Genomic DNA, 24,142 nt, shown 5'->3' with positions numbered 1-24,142 from the left:
TATAGACTAGATATAGACTAGACTATAGACTTGACTATAGACTAGACTATAGACTAGATTATAGACTAGACTATAGACTAAACTATAGACTGGACTATAGACTAGACTATAGACTAGACTATAGATTAGACTATAGACTAGACTATAGACTAGACTATAGACTAGACTATAGACTAGACTATAGAATAGACTATAGACTAGACTATAGACTGGACTATAGACTAGACTATAGACCAGACTATAGACTACACTATAGACTAGACTATTGACGAGACTATAGACTAACTATAGACTAGACTATAGACTAGACTATAGACTAGACTATAGACTAGACTATAGACTAGACTATAGACTAGACTATAGACTAGACTATAGACTAGATATAGACTAGACTATAGACTTGACTATAGACTAGACTATAGACTAGACTATAGACTAGACTATAGACTAGACTATAGACTAGACTAGAGACTAGACTATAGACTAGACTATAGACTAGACTATAGACTAGACTATAGACTAGACTATAGACTAGACTATAGACTAGACTATAGACTAGACTATAGACTAGACTATAGACTAGACTATAGACTAGACTATAGACTACACTATAGACTAGACTATAGACTAGACTAGAACTAGACTATAGACTGTACTATAGACTAGACTATAGACTAGACTATAGACTAGACTATAGACTAGACTAGACTATAGACTAGACTATAGACTAGACTAGACTATAGACTAGACTATAGACGAGACTAGACTATAGACTAGACTAATAGACTAGACTATAGACTAGACTATGACTAGACTATAGACTAGACTATAGACTAGACTATAGACTAGACTATAGACTAGACTATAGACTAGACTATAGACTAGACTATAGACTAGACTATAGAACTAGACTATAGACTAGACTATAGATAACTAGACTATAGACTAGACTATAGACTAGACTAGAGACTAACTATAGACTAGACTATAGACTAGACTATAGACTAACTATAGACTAGACTATAGACTAGACTATAGACTAGACTATAGACTAGACTATAGACTAGACTATAGACTAGACTATAGACTAGACTATAGACTAGACTATAGACTAGACTATACCAGACTATAGACTAACACTATAGACTAGACTATTGACGAGACTATAGACTAACTATAGACTAGATATAGACTAGACTATAGACTTGACTATAGACTAGGACTATAGACTAGATTATAGACTAGACTATAGACTAAACTATAGACTGGACTATAGACTAGACTATAGACTAGACTATAGATTAGACTATAGACTAGACTATAGACTAGACTATAGACTAGACTATAGACTAGACTATAGACTAGACTATAGACTGGACTATAGACTAGACTATAGACCAGACTATAGACTACACTATAGACTAGACTATTGACGAGACTATAGACTAGACTATAGACTAGACTATAGACTAGACTATAGACTAGACTATAGACTAGACTATAGACTAGACTATAGACTAGACTATAGACTAGACTATAGACTAGACTATAGACTAGACTATAGACTAGACTATAGACTAGACTATAGACTAGATATAGACTAGACTATAGACTTGACTATAGACTAGACTATAGACTAGACTATAGACTAGACTATAGACTAGACTATAGACTAGACTATAGACTAGACTATAGACTAGACTATAGACTAGACTATAGACTAGACTATAGACTAGACTATAGACTAGACTATAGACTAGACTATAGACTAGACTATAGACTAGACTATAGACTAGACTATAGACTAGACTATAGACTAGACTATAGACTAGACTATAGACTAGACTATAGACTAGACTATAGACTAGACTACTAGACTAGACTACTAGACTAGACTATAGACTAGACTATAGACTAGACTATAGACTAGACTATAGACTAGACTATAGACTAGACTATAGACTAGACTATAGACTAGACTATAGACTAGACTATAGACTAGACTATAGACTAGACTATAGACTAGACTATAGACTAGACTATAGACTAGACTATAGACTAGACTATAGACTAGACTATAGACTAGACTATAGACTAGACTATAGACTAGACTATAGACTAGACTATAGACTAGACTATAGACTAGACTATAGACTAGACTATAGACTAGACTATAGACTAGACTATAGACTAGACTATAGACTAGACTATAGACTAGACTATAGACTAGACTATAGACTAGACTATAGACTAGACTATAGACTAGACTATAGACTAGACTAGACTAGACTATAGACTAGACTATAGACTAGACTATACCAGACTATAGACTACACTATAGACTAGACTATTGACGAGACTATAGACTAGACTATAGACTAGATATAGACTAGACTATAGACTTGACTATAGACTAGACTATAGACTAGATTATAGACTAGACTATAGACTAAACTATAGACTGGACTATAGACTAGACTATAGACTAGACTATAGATTAGACTATAGACTAGACTATAGACTAGACTATAGACTAGACTATAGACTAGACTATAGACTAGACTATAGACTAGACTATAGACTGGACTATAGACTAGACTATAGACCAGACTATAGACTACACTATAGACTAGACTATTGACGAGACTATAGACTAGACCTATAGACTAGACTATAGACTAGACTATAGACTAGACTATAGACTAGACTATAGACTAGATATAGATTAGACTATAGACTTGACTATAGACTAGACTATAGACTAGACTCTAGACTAGACTATAGACTAGACTATAGACTAGACTATAGACTAGACTATAGACTAGACTATAGACTAGACTATAGACTAGACTATAGACTAGACTATAGACTAGACTATAGACTAGACTATAGACTAGACTATAGACTAGACTATAGACTAGACTATAGACTAGACTATAGACTAGACTATAGACTAGACTATAGACTAGACTATAGACTAGACTATAGACTAGACTATAGACTAGACTATAGACTAGACTATAGACTAGACTATAGACTAGACTATAGACTAGACTATAGACTAGACTATAGACTAGACTATAGACTAGACTATAGACTAGACTATAGACTAGACTATAGACTAGACTATAGACTAGACTATAGACTAGACTATAGACTAGACTATAGACTAGACTATAGACTAGACTATAGACTAGACTATAGACTAGACTATAGACTAGACTATAGACTAGACTATAGACTAGACTATAGACTAGACTATAGACTAGACTATAGACTAGACTATAGACTAGACTATAGACTAGACTATAGACTAGACTATAGACTAGACTATAGACTAGACTATAGACTAGACTATAGACTAGACTGTAGACTATAGACTAGACTGTATACTATAGACTAGACTGTAGACTATAGACTAGACTGTAGACTAGACTGTAGACTGTAGACTAGACTATAGACTAGACTGTAGACTAGACTATAGACTAGACTATAGAATATACTATAGACTAGACTATAGACTAGACTATAGACTAGACTATAGACTAGACTATAGACTAGACTATAGACTAGACTATAGACTAGACTATAGACTAGACTATAGACTAGACTATAGAATATACTATAGACTAGACTATAGACTAGACTATAGACTAGACTATAGACTAGACTATAGACTAGACTATAGACTAGACTATAGACTAGACTATAGACTAGACTATACTAGACTATAGACTAGACTATAGACTAGACTATAGACTAGACTATAGACTAGACTCTAGACTAGACTCTAGACTAGACTATAGACTAAACTATAGACTAAACTATAGACTAAACTATAGACTAAACTATAGACTAAACTATAGACTAGACTATAGACTAGACGATACACTAGACTACAGACTAGACTATAGACAAGACTATACTATAGACTAGACTATAGAATAAACTATAGACTAGACTATAAACTAGACTAGACTATAAACTAGACTAGACTATAGACTAGACTATAGACTTGACTATAGACTAGACTATAGACTAGACTATAGACTAGACTATAGACTAGACTATAGACTAGACTATAGACTAGACTATAGACAAGACTATAGACTAGACTATAGACTAGACTATAGACTAAGCAATAGACTAGACTATAGACTAGACTATAGACCAGACTATAGACTAGACTATAGACTAGACTATAGACTAAACAATAGACTAGACTATAGACTAGACTATAGACCAGACTATAGACTAAACTATAGACTAAACTATAGACTAGACTATAGACTAGACTATAGACTGGACTATATACTAGACTATAGACTAGACTATGGACTAGACTATAGACTAGAATATAGACTAGACTATAAACTAGATTATGGACTAGTCTTGTCTAGATTAAGTTTATAAGTAAGTAAAAGCATCGAAAATGTCGATATGATAAAGTACTAAAGTACTGAATTTTCCGTCCCTGGCTTAGAAATTAAATTGAAATTAAAGACATGTAGTAAATACAAACTAAAGTGGAGACACAAAAAGCCGGTAGATTGGTATGTGCATAGGTAGATATGAGTTAAATATGAAACCACGTTTTTAAATTCCAGTAAAGTTTATGTTAAGAAATTATAAAATGAAAAATATTATTAAAAGATTTTATCGAAATCGTAGAACTTTAAAGGTTTATTTATTTTTCATTCTAATGGTACTTTTTTGATTATCTGAATTATTGAACTTAGGCCGGGTTTCTTACTACTTAGTTAAACTAGGCTTAACTTGCTGTTCGATTAAACACGGAGCAAATTTAAGCGTACTTAAAACCGATAATTGTGTCTTATGGATTTAAGATCAGTTAACTTTGTTAGCATTGCCAACTATTCAGTCAAAAACATAAACAATGAACAGCTGTTGTTTTGCAAATATTACTTTTGTTAAATTAAAAACTTTAGAAAAACTTTAAATAAACATTTAAAATAATAACAATATTGCTAAAACAAAACAGAAAATTACTATTTACTTAAAAATTATGTATTACTTCTTCTGAATTGATTACTTTGTCGTTTTCGTTATAACTTAGAATTAATTGCCCACTTATAAGTTAGTATTAATTGCACAATACCACTTAGTTAAACTAAGATAATAAGTAACGTAACTGTTTACTGAAAAACACAAAACATAGCTTAAACAAGGTTTAAACAAAGAATTTAGATTATCGTTATCAGAAAAACCCGTACTTAAAATCATACATATAGAATGCTGATGTAATGAAAAGTTATAAAAGTAAACTTTTGGTACCTTTTTGTTTTTTAACTAGTACTTTTTGAAATCTAAACTTAAAATCATGGAATTAAACACACAGCTTCCAGATTAAATGAAAAACTATAAAAGGGACTTTCAGGTGATATTTTGTTTTCCAATTGGTTGAGAATATAGTTACAATGGCACTTTTATGATAAATTCCGTCATTAAAAGTCGAATTGAAAAGATTCTGTTTCATATTGACATAGATTTTAATTTAAATTATTGTTTTTGTACAATTGTAAACAAAATAGTGCAAGTTTGCAATGCTGTTTTCTACACATAAAAAATACCCATTTGCCATCTCTGATGTAAACACAATAAACAAAAACATTAAACAAGATGATGATAATGATGAGTGTTGTTGCTAAAGAAACCACAGAAATAGCAACAATAATTATAAATATAAACATACGAAATGTATTCTTTAGGTATGAACAAGAAATATTTGTAACCAAAAAAAAAAAAAAAATATGAATAAAAAACTTATATAAAAAGTATACTAAACATGTAAATTTATAAAACATAAAATAATAATTAATAATAAATATAAAAAAGTACTTACAAGAATGTAATTTTTTCTAAATTTATTCGATATTCGTAAGATAAAACTTTGAAATATAATTTTCTTATTAAGGTACAAATGATTGAATACAACAACTCCTAGTTTTGGAATACGATAAAAGAAATAGTTTATAAATAATGCAAATCCAAAAGAACGAAAAAAATATTTAAACAGAACACAACGATTTAACGAAATACACGAGCAGACATAAAGTAAATTGTTGTTATTATTTCTGTTTTACGTTCACTACGTTTTTTTTTTGTGTTTTCGTATTTTCCTTCTTGTTTTTTTGGAATTTCTGTTTAAATATTGTATATATTCAGACGTTTGTAGTTATATTTATATATAAACGCGAGAAACAAACAAAAAATATATTTTAATAAAATAAATGTAAAATTGGAAACGTATTATAAATTAAAATAAAAACACAAACAAAAAAAATATTTTTAAGTAGGGCCGCCACTTGAATGAAAATTTTAGCTTGACGTTCTAGATACGTGTGATTTCCATACGTGTTTTTGTTTTTTTTTCGAAAATTTGCAAAAACAAACTCAAAATGAATGAACGTAAAAGGTCACCGCCATAATTATTGCACAGGATATTTAGGAATATTTCAATCACAATTTAAACTTGCAAAATTTATTTTATTAATTTTATAACACACAAGTTATTTGCTTTCTTAACGTTTACACTCTTCTTCCTTTTTTATTTAATTTGCCTTATTTTTTTCCTTTTTGGCACACACAATTTATGAATGAAATTTGGTTTTTGGAAAACCAATATTATGGAGAAACCGTTTTTGTTAATCAAATTGGAATTAAAGTCAAAACAAATGTCGTCTATTTAAAGAAGAAAAAACAATGTTAAATGACTTGTTTTTCACTTCTTTTTTTTGTTTTTTCAACAAAAGTTTCTTTTTTTTTAACATAAAATTATAAAATAAAACACAACCGCACACCGAACGTTTAGAAAAACACACCAACGTCGATGTCAAAATGACAACTGACAGCTGTGTAAAAAAAATGTGTTGTGGTTGGAAAAAAAATGCGAATGCGAATAACTGTGTAAAATGGAATTGATAAGAGTAATAGAGAGAATTGTTTGAGAGAGAACAAATGCTTACAGGGTTGTATAATTTGGTAGGAAAATTTTCGTTTTGATTTGAAATTAACGGTATTTTTGGTTAAAATATGAAAAAATAATAGTATTTTTTTTAATGATTTCTTAATATTTTAAGCATATTATTACCAGGGTTCTATAAATTAAGTTGCAATTAAACAAAAAATCAACCTTTTGTCGAAAAAAAATCGAAAAGTTAAAAAAGACGACTATTTGTTTGTTATAAAAAAATTCGAAAAGACCACTTTGTAAAATAAAATTTATCGAAATAAGTTGTAGAAAGTCGAAATGAGGGCAAATGTTGATAAATTCAAAATGTTGAAAAATGTTAGAAAAAATCGAAAAATTTGTTTTGGTATTTACAAAAAGTCGACTTTCCGACTTTTTTTCAATTAACGAAAAGTTGATTTTTCAAACTTAGAAATGTTGAAATAGTGACCTTTTGAACATTTATAATATCCACTTTTTGAATTCGAGTTTTTTTATTTCTTTACACTTTTTTTGACTTTTTTTAAAAAAATTGTAGATTTCGTCTTTGTTCGAAAATCGATTTATAGAACTATCATTTTAAACCATTGACCTTGTCGAAGCCGTTTATTTTTTTAACAAAGTCGTCTATCATTAGAGAATAAAGTCAAATAATCGATTATGTAGATTCTATATGGTATGAAAAGTCGAAAAGACTTTTGTAAAAAAAAGTCGAAAAGTCTATTTGTAAAAAAAAGTCGAAAAGTCTATTTGTAAAAAAAAGTCGAAAAGTCTATATTGACTTTTCTACATTTCTCAATTGTCGAAATGTTGGATTTTCGCACTTTTGAATATTTTACAAGTTTGAAATTGTCGATACCAAGGTTTTTTAAATCGACTTTTTGAGTTTTTTCGACTTTTATTTCAAGAGTCGACTTTTTCATTTTTATAAAAAAAAGTTGATATCGACTTTTCGTTTGATCGAAAATCGATTTATAAAACCCTACCTTGGATAAATTATTAGATTTTTCTGCAAAAAGTCGATTGTTGGAAAGTCGATTTATAGAATTATATTCCACTAATCCACGGATTGCTTTAAGTATCCCCACAAAGTTTTGTTTTACCGCAAGGTGGCATCATACTTTTAAATGCTAATCAATTACTCCTCTTTCTGAAATTTAGGACTCTTAAAGCGTACTGGCACAGGGGCTCAATTAGTAAAAGGTAAAAGCTTTAATTTTTTTAATTTATTTATAAATTTAACGATTACCCTTTAACATTTTAACCTCAAAATCTATACCTGTACATACAAAATCAAAAATATTTTCCATTACGAAATTATTTAGCCATCAAATACACAGTCAGCCTTTCACCCTTAAAAACAACAACAACAACAACAATTACCTTTAACTAGCAACCATTAATGCAGTTTTGGCTTTAATCCATATTATTTAACGTCATACCAATAACATCATCCTTTACTATAGAATTCTTCAATAACAAGGATATTCTTTTTATCTCAGTTATTACTATTATTATAATGATTATTTCTTATTTGTACGACGACAACAACTTTTATAACCAAGAAAAAAATGCATACAAAGATTTCCTACCAAAATATAACCCGCCTGCTCAATGTCATTTGAAATGCTTAGAGAAAAGAAAACTTTTTTTTGCATCAAACATCCTAGGGCAACAACAACCACATCAAAACGGATACAAGAATTCATTCATGTATACATCCATACAAAGGCAAATACAAACTCATACACATGCAATCATTTATCGATACACGTGCCGTGCCGGGTTTGGTCATTCCAAGTTCATATGTATGTTCATGTTGGTTTTTTAGTTTAATTAACCCTGAACTTGACTGTGATTGGCAAAATGCAAGGCAGTCATCGTTTACAATACATTTCAATGAAAATTGGGTAAAAACTACCATATAGCAACAGCAAACGGAAGGCTTGCTCATTTAATACATACATATGGACAAAAATACTCATTCACTCATTTCGTATTTAAATGCAACAACTTTTTTTGTAAAAAAGTTATAATAAGTTTAACTGTAAGCTAATATAATAACACAATTTCTAAATATGTATAATCATTAAAGAATTATTAAAAATATTTAAAAAATTAACTAACTACAGATCAAGAACTGAACTAGAACTGAACTAGAATTGAACTAGAACTGAACTAGAACTGAACCAGAACTGAACTAGAACTGAACTAGAACTGAACTAGAACTGAACTAGAACTAAACTAGAACTAAACTAGAACTGAACTAGAACTGAACTAGAACTGAACTAGAACTGAACTAGAACTGAACTAGAACTGAACTAGAACTGAACTAGAACTGAACTGAACTGAACTAGAACTGAACTAGAACTGAACTAAACTGAACTAGAACTAACTAGAACTGAACTAGAACTGAACTAGAACTGAACTAGAACTGAGCTAGAACTGAACTAGAACTGAACTAGAACTGAACTAGAACTGAACTAGAACTGAACTAGAACTGAACTAGAACTGAACTAGAACTGAACTAGAACTGAACTGGAACTGAACTAGAACTGAACTAGAACTGAACTAGAACTGAACTAGAACTGAACTAGAACTGAACTAGAACTAAACTAGAACTGAACTAGAACTGAACTAGAACTGAACTAGAACTGAACTAGAACTGAATAGAACTGAACTGGAACTGAACTAGAACTGAACTAGAACTGAACTAGAACTGAACTAGAACTGAACTAGAACTGAACTAGAACTGAACTAGAACTGAACTAGAACTGAACTAGAACTGAACTAGAACTGAACTAGAACTGAACTAGAACTGAACTAGAACTGAACTAGAACTGAACTAGAATTGAACTAGAACTGAACTAGAACTGAACTAGAACTGAACTAGAACTGAACTAGAACTGAACTAGAACTGAACTAGAACTGAAGTAGAACTAAACTAGAACTGAACTAGAACTGAACTAGAACTGAAGTAGAACTGAACTAGAACTGAACTAGAACTGAACTAGAACTGAACTAGAACTGAACTAGAACTGAACTAGAACTGAACTAGAACTGAACTAGAACTGAACTAGAACTGAACTAGAACTGAACTAGAACTGAACTAGAACTGAACTAGAACTGAACTAGAACTGAACTAGAACTGAACTAGAACTGAACTAGAACTGAACTAGAACTGAACTAGAACTGAACTGGAACTGAACTAGAACTGTACTAGGACTGAACTAGAATAGAACTGAAGTGGAACTTGAACTGAATCGATCGATCGATCTATCTATCTATCTATCTATCTATCTATCTATCTATCTATCTATCTATCTATCTATCTATCTATCTATCTATCTATCTATCTATCTATCTATCTATCTATCTATCTATCTATCTATCTATCTATCTATCTATCTATCTATCTATCTATCTATCTATCCTATCTATCTATCGATCTATCTATCTATCTATCTATCTATCTATCTATCTATCTATCTATCTATCTATCTATCTATCTATCTATCTATCTATCTATCTATCTATCTATCTATCTATCTATCTATCTATCTATCTATCTATCTATCTATCTATCTATCTATCTATCTATCTATCTATCTATCTATCTATCTATCTATCTATCTATCTAGCTATCTATCTATCTATCTATCTATCTATCTATCTATCTATCTATCTATCTATCTATCTATCTATCTATCTATCTATCTATCTATCTATCTATCTATCTATCTATCTATCTATCTATCTATCTATCTATCTATCTATCTATCTATCTATCTATCTATCTATCTATCTATCTATCTATCTATCTATCTATCTATCTATCTATCTATCTATCTATCTATCTATCTATCTATCTATCTATCTATCTATCTATCTATCTATCTATCATCTATCCATTAGAAAATTTTAAAATTCTGTTGCATCGTTTTGAAATATGAATAACATTTTCTGAAATACAACAAAAAGTTCCGAATTGCTATTAGAAATGGTGAAGAAAATAAACTTTTAATTTCTATTTTTGTTATAGTTGTAAAAACCATTGATTTTTATTTTGAATTTTTGTGCTCATGTTCACTGAAATGACCAACAGCAACAACATTCTATATTGAAGTAGTAATAATAGTAACACGAATATGAATACAACAAGGATATTGCTGTCTACAATTACTAAACGAGAACAGCATTTAAAACCACACGACATTTGAATAAGGTCGGAAGGACTATTCGACTGTAACAACTATTATGTTTGCGGGAATAATTTGACAGGTGGAAAAGATACGAAGGACATATTGCAGTGGCTAATAATGAACATAATATATATCTATCTATTAACTCTTAATTATATTATTTATAGTTTTTTATGCTGGTATTGTATTAATGAAATGGTTTGGAGAGAATTTATTACAGTGATTAATTAATGTTTTTATTACACATACAATTTCTGGTATGGAAACCCTTAACTGCATACAAATACTAACATATTCAAATATGTACATTTCCATTCAGGATAACATTCATTATCTTTTAATTTCCTCTACAATATAAGTTTTTATTTTTCAATTCCCTTCAATTTAGTTTTATACCTTTTTGTTGTGCTCAGTTGCCAGTTGAGTTTAATTTGATTATCGATCGATTTAATAAAACTAAACACGTAAAAATAACTGGCACCGATTAACAGATGACAGTGACGAGTTAAATTTACCTTTTCATTACTTTTTAAGATAAATATTTTTTTGACTGTTCTTTATATGTTTTACTACTAAAGTAAATTTTGAAAGTCCTTTTTTAAAATACAAATCAAATAACCTGACATTTAACTCTAACCTTTCCAAAAATATTTAAACTATGTATTACAACAATGAAAATTTACCAACTTAAAGATAAATTAAAAAAGAAATACTAACAAAAATCTAAAAACTAAACATAACAGATTATGTCATCTATTGCGTAAGGATACTTTTTATTATTTTTTACTATAAAACTTGTAATAATGACACATTTATAGAAAAGTTGTTATGACAAACAAAGAAACAAAAAAAAAAACGAAACGTAATAAAATGTTTGCAAACAAAAACAAATACTTTTCGAAGGACACTCAAAACAATTGATTAAAAAAAGCACAACCCACAACTATCGAAAACAAAATTGAGACAGACACCACGCAACATTATCAACAACATCTTAAAATTGCACTAACAATTGGTGGCCAAGTACGAGGACAAAATGTATTAAAAAAAACCAACAACTCAATGATACAAAATATTTGCACAAACAAAAACAAAATACATTATCACAGTCATACATACTCAAACCAAAAAGTGTGATAAACTATTACAAACGAGACAAGATGGCTTGCCAAAAAATATCACACACTCTCACAAACTAATATTCACATAAATAAATCAACAAGGATATGGTAGAAATAGAAGAAGAAAGAAAATGCTAAAATCACAACAACAACTAGACAATGCACACAAGTGTGAGTACCAAAAGTAATAAAGAAATTGAGATGGTAACATATTTGTTATGATAGTTTTTAGTTGTTGTTGTTGCTGTTCTAAACAACATTATATCACAGAAAAGAGAGAAGATACTAATAAGGAGACAAAATAAAACTGTTTTGCGAATATGTGTGTACAAATTACTGTTATTTTAGACAAGCAAAAAAGTGTAATTTACATATTACTTTGAAAAGAGCTTCTTAAAGAGAGAGAGCGATTCTAATTTAACAAATTACATATAAAAATATCAACCGAACCACATTTGAATTAAAACTGAACTAGAACTAAACTAGAGCTGAACTAAAGGTGAACTAATACTGCACTAGAACTAAACTAGAACTGAACTAGAACTGAACTAGAACTGAACTAGAACTGAACTAGAACTGAACTAGAACTGAACTAGAACTGAACTAGAACTGAACTAGAACTGAACTAGAACTGAACCAGAATTGAACTAGAACTGAACTAGAACTGAACTAGAACTGAACTAAAACTGAACTAGAACTGAACTAGAACTGAACTAGAACTGAACTAGAACTGAACTAGAACTAAACTAGAACTAAACTAGAACTGAACTAGAAGTGAACTAGAACTGAACTAGAACTGAACTAGAACTGAAGTAGAACTGAACTAGAACTGAACTAGAACTGAACTAGAACTGAACTAGAACTGAACCAGAATTGAACTAGAACTGAACTAGAACTGAACTAGAACTGAACTAAAACTGAACTAGAACTGAACTAGAACTGAACTAGAACTGAACTAGAACTGAACTAGAACTAAACTAGAACTAAACTAGAACTGAACTAGAAGTGAACTAGAACTGAACTAGAACTGACTAGAACTGAACTAGAACTGAACTAGAACTGAATTAGAACTGAACTAGAACTGAACTAGAACTGAACTAGAACTGAACTAGAACTGAATTAGAACTGAACTAGAACTGAACTAGAACTGAACTAGAACTGAACTAGAACTGAACTAGAACTGAACTAGAACTGAACTAGAACTGAACTAGAACTGAACTAGAACTGAACTAGAACTGAACTAGAACTGAACTAGAACTGAACTAGAACTGAACTAGAACTGAACTAGAACTGAACTAGAACTGAACTAGAACTGAACTAGAACTGAACTAGAACTGAACTAGAACTGAACTAGAACTGAACTAGAACTAGAACTGAACTAGAACTGAACTAGAACTGAACTAGAACTGAACTAGAACTGAACTAGAACTGAACTAGAACCGAACTAGAACTGAACTAGAACTGAACTAGAACTGAACTAGAACTGAACTAGAACTGAACTGGAATTGAACTAGAACTGAACTGATAATAAGCGAAGAAACATTAACATTTTTTTTTTGAGCATTTTCTCTTAGACGTATTTATTCTACCTAGTCGGGAAAAATTATATAACAAAGAAATGCAAACGACTTGTAAATCAGTTTAAAAATTGTAATCCGTAAATATTTGAATTCTCTTAAAAATAAGATTTAATAATAGTTTTTGTTTGCTAAATTTGAAAACAGAAAAAATCCAAAATTAGTTTGTCATATTACCTCGATGTAACGTACTACCCCCGCCTTATTTATTCATACCTTCTATAATTTGTTACTGTTATTTTAAGTCCTTTATTACAATAACAAAATAGAGTACTACTGAAACCATATGATTTTTGTTTTCATTTGGTAACACAAACAATGTGTTTTTTTTGTGTGTTGACATTTTATTGTCATTTACTTGTGATAACTTTGCAGATTCCCAAACAATTGCTCTCTGTCTGTTCTCTAGAGACAAATAGAGCCGCATATTTTTCTCTTTAAATGTCAAAAAGACAGACATGCGCTTTTTAAAAGCCGTCCGTTATATGTAAAAGCTTTTCTTAATTTACAGCATGTCATTATTGTCATGTCATTTTTAACGTATACTTTTGTTCTTTTTTTGTTTTCCTATATTTTTATCATTTCTAATAATCGAATTTTTTTCTAAGTGATGATAATGCTTTCCTTTGAAAAGGGTTTTATAAATCATAACAGGAAAAAACTTAAACTAACAAAATGGCTGAATTCATAAAGGGAAAATTAATTAAAATTCAAAGGAATTTTAAAGGACATATGAACTTTTTTTGAAATAAATAGGATCCCTTTCTAAATACTTGCTTTAAATATTTATTTACACACTTACTTAGATTTCATTATATAATAACTTAAAAAAATAACAAACATTTTTGGCTCCAGAACTACTGATAATTATAAATAGTTTTTAGTAGTCAACTGCAACACATCCTTTCTACTATCACATTAAACTACTGCTACTACTACTACTGGGGCAGCACCTTCGTAAAAGGGACCCCATCTTCATCATCGTAATGTATGTATATTTTATTTGGTTTTTTAATTTTACACCCCCACATTTAATATATAGAAAATGGAAAATGTTACCAAATCACCTTATACCTAAAGGGAGCTATGAAAAATATTGTAACACACACTTGAACGAAAAGAAAATTTTACCTTTTCCATTTGCAATAAAAATTATGTAAAATATTTCTTGAGTAACCTTTAAAATTCAGCCATATTTTTTAAACGTCTTTATTTTATTTTTAAATTTTTAATATTATTTAGTAATTTTTACACTTTTCACAGTATCTTTTTTTCTTCCATAAATTTTACACAATTTTTTTCTACTTTTTTTACTACAAGCTTTATTTTATAGGGATTTTTTTATTAATTTATATATATTTTTTATAATTTAATTTAATTTTAATAAGAATTTTGTTTAAAGTGATCTTTTAAGCACATTTGCATTTTGCATTAAACTTGCTGTTTTCATAAAAACAGCAAATAATTTTATATTATTTTTATGAAAATTTATTAATATATTTTCATAAAATTTACGCGCTGCCATTTCTTGCTAAAGACGTCTTTAACGATGACTGAATTTTTCTGTACTGATTGAAAATTTTTCTTTAGTGAATCTAATAGCAGCATAACCTGGTCAAACCTTTTGGAGGAGGAATTCTTTGCAGATGTTTTTCTATAACAAAAATTATAAGGATATAAAGCTTTATTACTAGGATAATAAAGTTTGATAGAGCTTTTATGAGTTTGATGTCAACAGCTTTTGAACGTTACTTTTTTGGAAAGTAAAACTGGTAAAGAATTGAACTAAATTTAAACTTAACTAGGACAAGAACTGAATTAGAACTGAACTAGAACTGAACTAATACTGAACTAGAACTGAACTAGAACTGAACTAGAACTGAACTAGAACTGAACTAGAACTGAACTAGAACTGACTAGAACTGAACTAGAACTGAACTAGAACTGAACTAGAACTGAACTGAACTAGAACTGAACTAGAACTGAACTAGAACTGAACTAGAACTGAACTAAGAACTGAACTAGAACTGAACTAGAACTGAACTAGAACTGAACTAGAACTGAACTAGAACTGAACTAGAACTGACTAGAACTGAACTAGAACTGAACTAGAACTGAACTAGAACTAAACTAGAACTGAACTAGAACTGAACTATAACTGAACTAGAACTGAACTAGAACTGAACTAGAACTGAACTAGAACTGAACTAGAACTGAACTAGAACTGACTAGAACTGAAACTAGAACTGAACTAGAACTGAACTAAACTGAACTAGAACTGAACTAGAACTGAACTAGAACTGAACTAGAACTGAACTAGAACTGAACTAGAACTAACTAGAACTGAACTAGAACTGAACTAGAACTGAACTAGAACTGAACTAGAACTGAACTAGAACTGAACTAGAACTGAACTAGAACTGACTAGAACTGACACTAGAACTGAACTAGAACTGAACTAGAACTGAACTAGAACTGAACTAGAACTGAACTAGACTGAACTAGAACTGAACTAGACTGAACTAACTGAACTGAACTAGAACGGACTAGAACTGAAATGAACTGAACCAGAACTGAACTAGAACTGACCTAGAAATGAACTAGAACTAGAAACTGAACTAGAAACGGAACTAGAAATGAACTAGAACTGAACTAGAACTGAACCAGAACTGAACTAGAACTGAACTATAACTGAACTAGTAACTAAGAACTAGAACTAGAACTGAACTAGAACTGAACTAGAACTGAACTAGAACTGAACTAGAACTGAACTGAACTATAACTAAGAACTGAAACTAGAACTGAACTAGAACTGAACTAGAACTGAACTAGAACTGAACTAGAACTAAACATAAACTGAACTAAACTAAACTTGAGTCAAACTAAAAGTATATCTAATGCCATTAAAGTTCTATTTCAGGTTCTAGTTAAATGTTAGTGTCAGCTGCTAAGTTATTTCAAGTTCATTCTATGTACTAGTTCAGTTAAGGTGAAAGTAACAAACACCACGCGTTGTACACGGCAACGCGTTATAGACTTCTGCCAAAAAAAGTTGAAATAGTGTATTATTTTTATTACACATTGTAGTTTGTAATAGGGTTCTATATATCGACTTTCGAATAATCGAACAATCGACTTTTTGTCGAAAAAAGTCGAAAAGTCGAAGTCGACTATTTTGTTCCAAAAAAGTCGATAACTCGACCATGGTCTGTGAAAAAGTCGAAAAGTCGACTTTGTTAATAAAACTCGAAAAAAGTCGAAAAGTCTGAGAGTCGAAAAAAATCGATAAATCGAAAAAAATCGATAAATCGAAAAAAATCGATAAGTCGAATAAAGTCGAAGAAAGTCGAAAAAAGTCGTAAAAAGTCGAAAAGTAGGAAAAAGTCGAAAAGTCGGAAAAAGTCGAAAACTCGAAAATTGTAGAAACAAGTCAAAAATAGTCGAAAATCTTAAAAAAAGTGAAAAAAAATTCAAAATCTCTTAAATAGTCGGAAAAACTCTAAAAAAGTAAAAAAAAAGTCGAAAATAGTCAAAAAGTCGAAAAAATCGAAAAATCGGAAAAAGTCGAAAAAAGTCGAAAAAATTCGAAAAGTCGAAAAAAGTCGAAAAGTCGACTATTTATAAAATACTTATAGTTGAAAAGTCTAAAAGTCGACTTTTAATTAAATGAAAAAAGTCGAAAAAATCGACTTTTCATAAAATGCAAAAAGTCGAGAAGTCGAAAAGTCGACTTTTAACTAAATGAAAAATGTCGAAAAGTCGACTTTTCGTTTCAACTATAGAACCCTAGTTTGTAACGCGTCTGCCGCGAAAAGTTCAGCAACTTTCAACTTTGTAAGCGCCGACAGTTGATCATGGTTGTATTTTGTTTTGTTTTGTGTAGAAACTAAAATGAAATAAATTTCTCCAACAATGAAAGAAAAATATTAAAAAATAGACAATAACTTAAAATTTTGATTTTTTTAAACAGTAATAGTCTTAAAAAACATTAAAAGAAAGATCAAAATGAAGCGTGGTGTGTAACTTGCCGCTTATAAAGCGCGAAAAGTTTTAAAAGCGTGGTGTGTTCTTCCACCTTAACTGAACTAGTAATAGAATTGAACTTGAACTAAACTAGAGCTGAACTAAAATTTAACTAGAACTGAAGTAGAACATTAATGGTATTAGATATTACTTTTTTAAGAAAAACATCCTTATAATCACAAATTTACTTAAACCTAAATATACGCCTTCAAGTAGAACACTTTAAAAAAATTAACGAATTATTTCCGATCTCTGGAAACCTCTAAAAATCACTCAACTACATAATATGTTTTAAAATTATTTGGTGACTCTACACAAAATTTGTGTCTTTGTTGCTGCTACAATGATGATTAACAGTATTTCAGATCTATTTTTAACGATACTTTAATCAAATATTTTTGTTTATTGATCGTTTAGATACATTTTGTTATTCAATAATTCATATGTGATAATATAAACAAAAAACAAGCTATTTACAACAACCCTGAGTTTTTTAATAATTTTTAATAACAAAAACAAATTTTAAAACATTGATTGCATTCAGTGACAAAAAGACAGACGTGAGATACCGTTATCTGTTATAATTTTATTAAGGAGAGTGTGAGAAGATAATGATCAAGGCGAATTCATATACATAGATTCGCCTTAATAATAATGTTTGTAAAAGCAGTTGTTAAATATTAAATTGTAATAAACAACAAATAAATTAAAATAAAAAAAAATAGAAAAAAAAACTGAAAAAATAAATAAAAAGAGGAAAATTACTAACCTATCGCCTTCTTGTACCAGATTAATCAGTAGTGCGTTGTGCTATAACAATTACATTTGATGGAAACAAATGCTGTTGCATTTCAATATAGTGTTTTGAAATAAAATAGAAAAATTATTAAAAATAAGATTCATTAAGTTGTCACTATATGTTTATATGTAGTTTGTTTTGATCTTCACGAAAATAAAATAAAAACAAAGAAAAAACAATTATGGATGGCATGGCCTCAGTACTATTTGTCGTCACAATACCGACAGCCATTGAAGAGGAACGTCTGAAACGTGAGTTTCTGGCGAAAAAATATGATTTATTAAAATCAGAACAAGCGGATAGTACACCGACTACGGCCGGCACATTCCCGCTAAAAACAACGGACAGTAGTAGAACAGCAACAACGATCAATTCAAATATTACACCAACAACTACAACAACAGGACTATATCAAAATAAAAATGAAGGTCAAATTATCAATGACAATGCAGAGACAATTAGCACAACCACTATAGGTGTACCCTCGATCTCAGCTAGTGCCGATGCTGGAGCCAGTGATGAAATATCAGCTGGTGCACAAATGGGCCCTATACAATATGGCACATTTCCCAAACGTAGAAAATCTAGTCAGAAATCCAATATATTGGAAGATCTTGCAGATGCCATGAAATCACAGCAATTTGCCGCTACTCGCACCAGCAGTCTAAAAGATATCGATGCAAATTCAACGGTTAGTTTTGTTTTTCTAAATAATATTAATTTTAATTACACATTTTGTTAATGTTATAGGATGGCTTGCCGGATACACGTAAGTCTTGGGAAGGTATTAGAGACATTTTATCTTCAACTAAACGTAAAAATCTAAAAAAGAAAGACCAATATATTGATTTGGAATTATCGAAAGATATTTGTATGGAAACTGTACTTAAAGAAATTTTAAAAAAATTTCATATTCAAAGTGCCACCTGGGCAAAAGATGCTGAAGGCCGTATGTATCAGGTAAGTGAGGATATTTATAGAAGTAGATATTAAGGATAAGTAGATAAATAGACTAGATATAAACAGATAGATAGATAGATAGATAGATAGATAGATAGATAGATAGATAGATAGATAGATAGATAGATAGATCTAGATAGATAGATAGATAGATAGATAGATAGATAGATAGATAGATAGATAGATAGATAGATAGATAGATAGATAGATAGATAGATAGATAGATAGATAGATAGATAGATAGATAGATAGATAGATAGATAGATAGATAGATAGATAGATAGATAGATAGATAGATAGATAGATGATAGATAGATAGATAGATCGATAGATAGATAGATAGATAGATAGATAGATAGATAGATAGATAGATAGATAGATAGATAGATAGATAGATAGATAGATAGATAGATAGATAGATAGATAGATAGATAGATAGATAGATAGATAGATAGATAGATAGATAGATAGATAGATAGATAGATAGATAGATCGATAGATAGATAGATAGATAGATAGATAGATAATATAGATAGATAGATAGATAGATAGATAGATAGATAGATAGATAGATAGATTAGATAGATAGATAGATAGATAGATAGATAGATAGATAGATAGATAGATAGATAGATAGATAGATAGATAGATAGATAGATAGATAGATAGATAGATAGATAGATAGATAGATAGATAGATAGATAGATAGATAGATAGATAGATAGATAGATAGTAGCTAGATAGATAGCTAGATAGATAGATAGATAGATAGATAGATAGATAGATAGATAGATAGATAGATAGATAGATAGATAGATAGATAGATAGATAGATAGATAGATAGATAGATAGATAGATAGATAGATAGATAGATAGATAGATAGATAGATAGATAGATAGATAGATACATAGATAGATAGATACATAGATAGATAGATACATAGATAGATAGATAGATAGATAGATAGATAGATAGATAGATAGATAGATAGATAGATAGATAAAGGCTCTCTGCTTCTATTTTATTTCTAGATTTTCTTCACCGTTGAATTTAATGAAACCTATGAAAAAATATTGGATAATTTAAATGAATGGGGTATTGGAGATCGTGAAGGATCCACAGTGTCGGTAATGAATTGTTTAACCTCAAAAACTTATTCACAAAAAGTTGATAACGATGTGGAAAATGACTTTAGCACGGAGTAAGTCTAAATCAAATAATCTTAAGAAATGATTTAAATTTAATTATTTTTTTTAGAAATAATTTAGAACAAAAACAAAGCGCCTGGGAGCGTTTTATGAATTCGGTGCGCAGTCGTTTAAATGTAGCAAATATTATACGTGATGTAAGACAAGATGCTTCTATAACTTTTGATTTTGTAGTGCTGGTGGTATCGGCAGCGTAAGTCTGTTTTCCATTTAGAAAAAGTTATTCCTCTTAAGATATTTATTTTTAGAATTTTAGCTTCCTTTGGTTTGGTAGAGGATAGTACCATATTTTTAGCCTCTAGTATGCTGATTTCACCTTTAATGGGTCCCATTATAGCGGCCATTTTTGGCACTGTCATCAAAGATCATTCTTTGCGCAGTTTGGGCTTAAGGAATGAGTTGTATGGCATATTAATGGCAGTAATAGTAGGTTTCCTCTTTGGCATGGTGGTTTGTACTACCGATGATCGCTATAGCATTGGTGACGGCCTCACAGATGAAATGATTGCACGCTGTGAATTACACTCGCTTATAGTGGGTGTATTTACCGCCATTCCCTCGGGTGCGGCAGCTGCTATTGGCATACTGGGCGGTAATATAGGTTCTTTGGTGGGTGTGGCTATTTCAGCCTCCCTATTGCCACCTGCTGTTAATTCGGTTAGTTGTACTTTACATTGATTTATTTATTTGCTTACGCTTTCATCAATAATTTCAGGGTCTTCTTTGGGCTTTGGCTTTAATTTATAAATTTTTCGAAAAAGATGAATCACGCTATAGTAATGTGGTAAAAAATACTCTCTATTCGAATAATCAAGCTACCGAATTGGCTATTTTGGGCACAATAAGCATGTGTTTAACCATTTCCAATATTATATGCATTTATATTATGGGCATATTAGTGTTAAAGGTTAAAGAAATTGCTCCCGTGATATCGCGTAATAATCGTGAATTTTGGAAACATGATATTAAAATTGCCCGAGTACTTAATCGTAATGGCTTCGATACGGATACTGCCATAATTGATGAATTCGCCAACTTACCGAAGGAGGATCAGAAAGCTTTGGGTATTAGCTGTGATTTTCTGCGTAATCTACATATGGATGAAGCCGTCTACCAACACACTTGGTCCCCGGTGGGTGGTAGACATCCATTTGAACTTACCTATGATCCGATTAGAGATAATTATTCTACTGTTCATCGCATAGAGAGGCTATACTCGACTATAACGCAACAGCATTCTATGAAGGAGAAAAGGTAAGGTGTAAGGATGATCTAAAAAAAAATTCTAACTTTTTAATATCTTTTTAAAGGCACAAATTTGGTTTGGGTCGCCGTCCTACCGGTCGTTTAACGGATTTTGGTACTAGCTACAAAATTCTTAGTGAAAATGTAAGAAAATGGACTGGAACTGAAGTAGATCTGAACTAGAACTGAACTGGAACTGAGCTAGAACTAAACTAGAACTGAACTAGATCTGAACTAGAACTGTACTACAACTGAACTAGAACTGAACTAGAACTGATCTAGAACTGAACTAGAACTGAACTAGAACTGAACTAGAACTGAACTAGAACGGAACTAGAACTGAACTAGAACTGAACTACAACCGAACCAGAACTGAACTAGAACTGAACTAAAATTGAACTAGAACTGAATTAAAACTGAACTAGAACTGAACTAGAACTGAACTAGAACTGAACTAGAACTGAACTTGAACTGAACTAGAACTCAACTAGAACTGAACTAGAACTGAACTAGAACTGAACTAGAACTGAACTAGAACTGAACTAGAACTGAACTAGAACTGAACTAGAACTGAACTAGAACTGAACTAGAACTGAACTAGAACTGAACTAGAACTGAACTAGAACTGAACTGAACTAGAACTGAACTAGAACTGAACTAGAACTGAACTAGAACTGAACTAGAACTGAACAAGAACTGAACTAGAACTGAACTAGAACTGAACTAGAAACTGAACTAGAACTGAACAAGAACTGAACTAGAACTGAACTAGAACTGAACTAGAACCGAACTAGAACCGAACTAGAACTGAACTAGAACCGTAACTAGAACTGAACTAGAACCGAACTAGAACTGAACTAGAACCGAACTAGAACTGAACTAGAACTGAACTAGAACTGAACTAGAACCGAACTAGAACTGAACTAGAACTGAACTAGAACTGAACTAGGGCTGAACTAGAGCTGAACTAGAACTGAACTAGAACCGAACTAGAACTGAACTAGAACCGAACTAGAACTGAACTAGAACTGAACTAGAACTGAACTAGAACTGAACTAGAACTGAACTAGAACTGAACTAGAACTGAACTAGAACTGAACTAGAACTGAACTAGAACTGAACTAGAACTGAACTAGAACTGAACTAGAACTGAACTAGAACTGAACTAGAACTGAACTAGAACTGAACTAGAACTGAACTAGAACTGAACTAGAACTAGAACTGAACTAGAACTGAACTAGAACTGAACTAGAACTGTACTAGAACTGAACTAGAACTGAACTAGAACTGAACTAGAACTGAATTAGAATTGAACTAGAACTGAACTAGAACCGAACTAGAACTGAACTAGAACTGAACTAGAACTGAACTAGAACTGAACTAGAAATGAACTAGAACTGAACTAGAACCGAACTAGAACTGAACTAGAACTGAACTAGAACTGAACTAGAACTGAACTAGAACCGAACTAGAACTGAACTAGAACCGAACTAGAACTGAACTAGAAGAATATCCGAACATTAAATTTTTATTTGTTTCTTATTTTCTTAAACTCTTTAGCTGCCACGTTGTTCCACGATGCCCACTAAAGTCGCCTGCCCCACCATAAATATAATAAATGCCGATGCAACCATAACAGCCGGATCATTGGCTAGTGATTCAAAAGGTACATCTGCCACAAATACACCCACTGGTATGATCGATGCCAGTAAAAGGCGAAAATTTATTGTTACACCAGCCCAAGAGGATCCTTTACAATATACGTATGTCCCCTCGGAAGATACTGATGCTTAATGGTTTTCCTTTAAATATAAATTATTGTATTTTCTTTTAATATATATATTTTTTTTCATTGTATAATTTATATTGTTATACTAATTGGTCAGGTTTATGTTGTAATTTCAGATTTTGTCATTCTTTAAAAGGCTGTTTAGTTTTATATGCAGCCTTGCTTGTATTTCCATTTTGTTTAGTTCAATTTTGTCCTTTTTTGTAAATGTTTGATAAGGATTTTTTGGCCTTTAACTTAATAAACA

At 30.7% G+C, this 24,142-nt stretch overlaps 2 protein-coding genes across 2 annotated transcripts; one reads left to right on the top strand and one right to left on the bottom strand.

The window, feature by feature from the left end:
- Nucleotides 1-15,189: 15,189 nt before the first annotated feature.
- Nucleotides 15,190-15,423, bottom strand: LOC119603801. The gene has a single exon (XM_037955993.1). The coding sequence runs from the start codon at nt 15,393-15,395 to the stop codon at nt 15,267-15,269; it is 129 nt and encodes a 42-aa protein (XP_037811921.1). The 5' UTR covers nt 15,396-15,423; the 3' UTR covers nt 15,190-15,266.
- A 2,859-nt stretch (nt 15,424-18,282) lies between these two features.
- On the top strand, nt 18,283-24,141 carry LOC119603792. Its single transcript, XM_037955962.1, has 8 exons — nt 18,283-19,383; nt 19,443-19,652; nt 20,685-20,854; nt 20,911-21,054; nt 21,110-21,518; nt 21,577-22,115; nt 22,172-22,250; nt 23,667-24,141. Exons 1-8 carry the CDS (start codon nt 18,874-18,876, stop codon nt 23,898-23,900), a joined length of 2,295 nt encoding a protein of 764 aa, XP_037811890.1. The 5' UTR covers nt 18,283-18,873; the 3' UTR covers nt 23,901-24,141.
- Nucleotide 24,142: the final 1 nt, after the last annotated feature.

Source organism: Lucilia sericata, unplaced genomic scaffold (genome assembly GCF_015586225.1).
Source record: "Lucilia sericata isolate MDLA Ls3-8-SP2 unplaced genomic scaffold, ASM1558622v1 Contig000337F_arrow, whole genome shotgun sequence".
Lineage (NCBI taxonomy): Eukaryota > Metazoa > Arthropoda > Insecta > Diptera > Calliphoridae > Lucilia > Lucilia sericata.
The sequence above is the reverse complement of the archived record's forward strand: the minus strand, read 5'-3'. Positions and strand labels throughout refer to the sequence as shown.